Source organism: Lolium rigidum, chromosome 4, assembly GCF_022539505.1.
Source record: "Lolium rigidum isolate FL_2022 chromosome 4, APGP_CSIRO_Lrig_0.1, whole genome shotgun sequence".
Taxonomy (NCBI): domain Eukaryota; kingdom Viridiplantae; phylum Streptophyta; class Magnoliopsida; order Poales; family Poaceae; genus Lolium; species Lolium rigidum.
In genome coordinates, this window is record NC_061511.1 from 214,849,305 (window position 1) to 214,856,346 (window position 7,042).

Genomic DNA, 7,042 nt, shown 5'->3' on the forward strand with positions numbered 1-7,042 from the left:
GAGAAATTGCATAATTGAAGAAATAAAAAGAAGAAGACACCAAAGATGTCAAGTACAAGACATAACGCTAAACCTCATATCAATATCCATTCAGACAATCTAGAACACTTAATGAAAAGATTTTCACGAGTCTTATACGCGCGTGAGTATAAACCTGACGGCCTATATATGAAGCAATGTATACCAATATATTATCGTAGTATATCGAAAATGCGGAGGTCAACTTCATCGATGGTGTGATGTCACTGCGCTGCTGATAGCCCTGTCTACGCCTAGGGCCAAAGATATGCCGAGGGCTGCCCTCGGCGTAGACCTCGCTACGCCGAGAGTCGAAAGGGCAGGCTGACCTGGCCGGGCCATACGCCGACGGCCCTGACTTTTGGCCATCGGCGTATAGTCTGGCTCTCGGCGTAGCCTCCCATTCCTGTAGTGTATCCTCTATATTTTGGTATCAATGAATGCTAATGCAGGGCGCACGAACCATAAAATGATCGATAATAACGTGCTGAAAAGATTGCAAAACGTACCTTTTGTTGCATACCCTAGTTGCATATCGATCGGCCATATGTTCACTTTAAAAAAATTGCAAAACATAAATGTGACGGCCTGAGCAGCATTGTGGCAACATCTCAGAAATGCGGAGGTCAAATGCATCCTGTGACGTCGCTGCTGAGAGCCCCTGCGTAAACTGACCGGACGGCCTCAAGGTAGGTAACTGAAGTGCGTTTCAGGTACGAGTACGGTGTGCACGTGTAGCTAGCGCTGGTGCCGTGCGTACGTATATATACCTCGATCTGACACCTCATCCATGTCGCGCGTACAAATAAAGCTTCCTAATGTGCACGTTGGGTAATTTCCGGCAAGATTTTGAAGCAAAATCTGCCGCGATCGTTTCCTGATTTGGTTTTTGATTGCGAAGGGGCTTGCCAATTTTACCAAAAAACCGTGCAAGCAGCTAGCCCACGGTATTTGGCGGCGGTTCGGACGCCTATATAAACGGCCAGATACCCCCCGAATCCAAGGAGCTCCAGGACTCACTCGCGATCTGCATGCAACTGACTCCGCCCATCACCGCCGCCGATCGAGCTCCTCAGTCCTCCTTCCACTACGCGCGCGGCGGTGATCGCCTGATCCGTCGTCGTCCGGCAGGCAGGCAGCCATGATCTCGTGGCACGACCTGTACACGGTGCTGGCGGCGGTGGTGCCGCTGTACGTGGCGATGATCCTGGCCTACGGCTCCGTGCGGTGGTGGGGCGTCATCACCCCGGACCAGTGCGCCGGCATCAACCGCTTCGTGGCCGTCTTCGCGGTGCCGCTCCTCTCCTTCAAGGTGATCTCCGGCAGCGACCTCTACGCCATGGACCTCCGCTTCGTCGCCGCGGACACGCTCCAGAAGCTCCTCATCCTCGCCGCGCTGGCGGTCTGGTCCCGCCTCCCGCTCTCCTTCCCCGCCGGGCTCGACTGGTCCATCACGCTCTTCTCCTTCTCCACCCTCCCCAACACCCTCATCATGGGCATCCCGCTGCTCGTCGCCATGTACGGGGCGCACGCCGGGGACCTCATGGTGCAGCTCGTCGTGCTGCAGTGCATCATCTGGTACACGCTCCTGCTGTTCCTCTTCGAGTTCCGCGCCGCGCGGCTGCTCATCGCGGGGAGGTTTCCCGAGGCGGTGGCCGCGGTGCGCGTCGACCCGGACGTCGTCTCGCTCGACGGCAGCCAGGCCGAGGCGCGGGCCGAGGTGGCGCCCGACGGGAGCCTGCGCGTGTCCGTCGTGCGGCGGTCCACGGTCCACGGTATAAAGGGAAGTGGCGCACGGAGTCGTGGATGGATCACATTCCCCCGAATCCAAGGCGCGAGTCGCGATGTGCATGCAACAGACGTGGACCGCTTGGTATGCTGGTAGGGCCGCTTTATGGCGTGCGGGGACGGACGTCGATCATATCGTGTCGGTCGGTAGTCGCGGTGATCCACTTGGCGCGCGGAAGGAGGGGTCGTGCGATGGGTGCCGTTTCGGTAGCTGGCTGGCACGACCGGACGTCTCGGAGCGTTTCTCTTTCACGCGCTTCATTAACTTGACATCGTCCATTGATTCTCAAAAAAAAAAAAAAAAAAACTTGACATCGTCGATTGATTGCGCAGCTCACGCGCACGCCGGCCGCGACTAAATTGGTGCACCTCATATTCAATCCAAAACAATTCCGTGGTGCCGCCCTCTGCATGCATGCACACGATTAATTAATAACCCAACTAATGGAGACTCTGCTGCTTCGGTTTCTTCCATTATCAAAATTCTTTGCACAATCCAATACTGTTGTTTTCCTTATCCTCCATAATGAAAATCTATCCCTTGGCTGGGTCTCTTGGAAAAAAAAAAATCTAGATGCACAATTCAGCTCCATCGCCACGGTTAACAACACCACTCCATTAAAGCGTCAATTCTTTTTTACCTACTGTAGTATAAATTTGAACTATAGCCCCACACAGTTATTACGAATCCAGGGAGCAGTCAATCAAGATTTAAAATAGTCAAGAGCATCACCGGAGAATTGACCACAATGTTCTCAACTCGACATGCATCTAGAGCCTAGTATTTTTACTCGACAAATCATCTTAGTTTTTATTCAGCGGCTGGTGGTGAATCGGCAGTGGCTACATCCAGAACGTGACATGGAGGTCAAGTTTGATGGTAGCGAGTGGCCCATGGATCCGTGGTATTGCATGGAAGTTGTTCGGGCGAAATCCTAACGCTTCGGTGCCAGCGGCAGCGACGCCTATGGGGGTGTCCTAGGGAGCGTCACTGTGTTACCTCCCCCACACCAAAGCTCTGGGTGAAGTGTCAAGATCGTTACGGTCTCGACGACGGCGACGCCAAGCATCGTCACCCCTCTTTGGGACATCGTCGTCGAGCTCCGGTTTCTCTCAGGCCCGCTGTACTACCATCGACATACGTGCCCGAATCCTACCTTGGCGCACTTTGGCCCTGGTGTGGGGCGTTCTCGGCGTCCTCTTATTCTTTACATGTGACTTTGTTGTCGTCCTCGGTATTTGCTGGCAGGATGGGAGCCCCACAATCCGAAGCAAGAGGGCGGGAGGCCCTTTCCGGTGATGAGGCAACGGAGTGTGGTGGTTTCACTAGGAGACGTTGGTTCATCTTTAGTCGAGTGTCTTGGGTGTGGTGTGGTGTGGTGGATGCAATATCTCCTATTTTAGTTATCTTTGTTCTGCAGGTTTGCTCATCTTCATGTATCGGTTTATTGTGTTAGAGATTAGTAAACGTTCCTGGCGTAAACTACTGCCAAACATCAGCAAATCCTGGCGGGAAACGACCGTGTGGTAAGGAATGACCGGGATTAGGAGTTCAGGGTGCTGATTTGAAGGATTGAAAGTTTAGGATTTGATTTGGACTACGTTTTAATTCAGACTTTACTCTTACTCTTTTCACGCGCGCTTGCTTGATTAATTACTTGGCAGCGCGCGGCTCAACTTGACCTCATCGATTAATTGGTGCAGCTCACGCACGCGCCGACTAAATTACTTAATCCCGTGGTGCATCTCATATCAATCGATTACTCTTTCTACTGGAGTACTCCAAAAGACTTCCGTGGTGCCACCCTGCATGCACACGATTAAAGCCAAGAAATGCAACGCCTCCATCCATGATTGACTCTTCGTTTCTCAGTAAAAAAATAAGCAAATTCCACTTGCTCCTTGGTGGAATAGGTAGATTTTTTTTTCATCTTCAAACAAAACAACCGCCTGCTTACCTATAGCCTATAGGCTGGCTTCCGTGTCGCGACTGCATGCAGGTCAACTACACCAAGCTTGATGGAGCCACACTCCGTTAATTCCATTTCATGACTCCGTTAATTCGACGCTTTAGTCCAAATTTGAACGCAAACAAAATTTAGACTAAATTTGAACTATAGGCCCCGGCACTTACTATGATATCCTTGGGGGAGTAGTAAATATTTAAAATAGGAGTAAAGTCTGTAAAAAACCTTGAAGCTGTAGACAGGGTCGGAATCGAACCTCCAACTGTTAATCCCCGAAATTTACACCCTCAACTCAGTAATCCCGGTCTGTGGTGATAGTTTTTGACGTTTCCAAATAACAGGATTCTGCCGCGACAAAGTGTGGGCTGGGAGGCAAAGTTGCGAGTGGGCTTTGGACAGAATGTTAGTCCAAATGATTATTTGCGCGGCCCATCTATTGCCAGCCTATTAGAACATCTCCAACGGGGCGACACAAACGGACGAGCCGCGTGGTCTGAAAATGAGTCCAGAACCCGCTCCGCGAGACGACGCATAGTGACGGGGCCGTCCACATCGATAAAACTCGGCGCATATTTGCGTCTAGGATGCGTCGCGGCGGACGCTGCGCGGACGCCCCAAAGTGACCACTCGCTTTTCCGCCAATCCCGCCTGACAGCGAGCCATAGGGATGTATCGAGGGCATCACTTCCGTGGTCAGTGCTTCCGCGTCTGCGCCGCAACCTTCGTGATCAATGTCGCGGTTGCCTCTTCTGCGCGTGCACTGGCGGGCGGCGGCTGGGCTTCTACGTCGCCTTCAATGGCATCGTATCCCGCGCGCGGCCGGCCTTAAAATTCGACCGGCATCGTCCCTGGCATTGCCCACACCACGGACACCTCCACTCCCACCACCGCCGCGCGCCACCATCGCGCACCACCGCAACACCATGGGGAAGAAGAAGAACGACTTCGAGGCGTCCGACAGCGGCACCAAGAAGGCGGAGCGGACGCACAGGGTGGCGTGGTTCATGCACACAAACTGGACGCTGTGCGACAGCTGGGGGGACGTGCACATGCCTGGCGGCTCAGCTACCTCCGGGTGCATGTCTCGCTCGTGCCTGCGCGCGAGCCAGAGAGGAGCGCCAAGATCCGGCGGCGGTGGTACCTGTCGCCGGACCTCCACGCCGATCCCGCCTACGCCATCGACTCCGACACCTGGTGCACCTGGTGCGAGACCGAGAAGGATCTGAGGAGGAGGGCGGGCTTCCTCGTCGATAGGGATTTCCCGTTTGACCATCCACCGTCGCCTCGTCATCAAACAGGGCTTGTAGGGTTCTAGGGTTTCAGTATGGATCCTCCAGAAATTCTACCCGTGAGGTTCCATTTTGGTGGGGAATTTGTCCACATTGGGAAGGAGTTGGATTATGTTGGGCACTGAACCTGCAATGTTAGTACTCTATCTTTAAATTGCCCATATTCTTGCAATTATTTCCTGCCATTGCTTCTAGCAATTGCTTCTGTCATCTTATTTTTGTTATCAACATGCGCTTGTCATACTCTTCCATTTATTTCTTACAATTATCATACAACAAAAGTACACAGAAGTGCTGCCAAAATTCATATAAAATGCTGGCTTTATTCAGTTGCAGATTCCACATATTACATTGCCAGAACTAAACCTGGATAACAAACTAACATTACATTGCTAGAGCTTCGTTGACATGAATCTTGCCACTAAACCTGGATACCAATCTCACATCTGTTGTGCACTCTCAATTTCTTTCCCTAATTACATCCATTTGGGCATTCTTCAGTTGTAGCTCCTATCTCAGAGCATGAATAGCAGTACCATTTCGTCTTAGTCCAGTTTGGTCTTCAAGTCCCCCCTGCAGCCTCCACACACGAAGCAGAACCATTATCGCACGTAATAAGCAGTAAATCGACCAAAAATGAAGCATTTTTCAGAGAAGACAGAGCACACACGAACTGGGTTGCTAGCACTACATGAAATTCACCTCGATGCCTTCTTCCCGCATCCGCAGAGCTTCGTGCGTCGCTGCGCCACCGTCGCCGCGACGCTGCCACCCCAGCGCCGTCGAGCGCTACCTCCGCCGCGCCGCCGTCGAGCGCTACCTCCGCTGCTGTACCGGATGACCACGACATCCCTGCTGCCGCTCAGCACTGCCGCCGCCGGCTAGCTCACCTCCCCCGCTCAGTCTCGTATCTAAGTCTCTGCCACGAATCCTTTTCCGTTCCCCATCGATTTGATTAGAGGCGGTTATTAGAAGGAGGATGACGACCCATCTTATGGGGACACCAATGAACCGTACTAGTCAATAATCCCACCGTTGACCGCGCCACGTCACCGTTTTTTTGGCTGCAAACGACTATCGCGCAGGGATAAGCCGGGATTACTGAGTTGAGGGTGCAAATTTCCGGGATTAACAGTTGGAGGTTTGATTCGGACACAGTCTACAACTTCAAGGTTTTTTACAGACTTTACTCTTAAAATAGTCACAAGCATCACCAGAAAATTGACCATAAAAAGGGCAATTTAAATATCTTAGCAACAAATAAAATATACCCATCTTAGGCTACCGCTGCCAAATATTATTTACATACATAGTATATAGGCACGCCTGACCGCACAGCTCGTCCGCCTCTCTGCTCCATAATCAATCGTGATGTGTTTGTTGAACAAATTAATGTGCTTGTGGCAAATGCCCTAAGGTGGCCACCCGTGCCCGGTATTACCCCATGTGCCCTAGATCGAGCGCCCGCAACTACCGTGTTGTTGTGATGTCTCGTTTATCAGATGTCTGACGATCTGGGAGAGACGCTATTGATATCTGACCAATCCTCCCGTAGGTTCTTCCAGGTGCATTCCCGTCTTCGGCGCCACAAGGTTCTCAACGGGGCATGCATCTAAAGCCTAATATTCTGACTCGATAAATTATCTTAGTTTTTCTGAGACTTGTACTTATTCGGAGCTTGGTGGTGAATCGGCATCCAGAACGCGTCATGGGGATCAAGTTTGGTGGTAGCGAGTGGCCCATGGATCCATGGCATGGCATGGAGGTTGTTCGGGCGGAAGCCTAACGCTTCGGCGCAAGCGGCGCCGGCGCCCATGGGGGTGTCACGGCCATCCTGGGGGCGTCGCGGTGTTACCTCCCCCGAACCAAAGCTCTGGGTGAAAACCCAAGATAGTTTCAGTGTCGACGACGGCGACACCTAGCATCGTCAGCCTCTTTGGGACATCATCGTGGAGCTTCGTTTTCTTTTGAGCCCGTTGT

The 7,042-nt window shown here is 52.2% G+C and overlaps 1 protein-coding gene and 1 long non-coding RNA gene across 2 annotated transcripts; one reads left to right on the forward strand and one right to left on the reverse strand.

Annotated features, from left to right (window-relative positions):
- The first annotated feature begins 1,159 nt into the window (after positions 1-1,159).
- Positions 1,160-5,088, forward strand: LOC124648233 (probable auxin efflux carrier component 3b). Its single transcript, XM_047188026.1, has 3 exons — positions 1,160-1,793; positions 4,115-4,175; positions 4,839-5,088. The coding sequence occupies exons 1-3, from the start codon at positions 1,160-1,162 to the stop codon at positions 5,086-5,088; spliced, it is 945 nt and encodes a 314-aa protein (XP_047043982.1).
- A 277-nt stretch (positions 5,089-5,365) lies between these two features.
- LOC124707034 lies at positions 5,366-5,856 on the reverse strand. Its single transcript, XR_007004658.1, has 2 exons — positions 5,765-5,856; positions 5,366-5,635 (listed from the first exon to the last, which is right to left on the reverse strand). It is a non-coding gene; the product is annotated as an uncharacterized LOC124707034 (long non-coding RNA).
- Between the last annotated feature and the right edge of the window lie 1,186 nt (positions 5,857-7,042).

Bases quoted from the DNA above. Each gene is read 5' to 3' on its own strand.
- LOC124648233 (XM_047188026.1), top strand. From the start codon at position 1,160: ATGATCTCGTGGCACGACCTGTACACGGTGCTGGCGGCGGTGGTGCCG. The intron at 1,794-4,114 runs GTATAAAGGGAA...TCCAAATAACAG, and splicing joins GCGGCGGTCCACGGTCCACG to GATTCTGCCGCGACAAAGTG. The intron at 4,176-4,838 runs GTTAGTCCAAAT...CTGGCGGCTCAG, and splicing joins GAGTGGGCTTTGGACAGAAT to CTACCTCCGGGTGCATGTCT.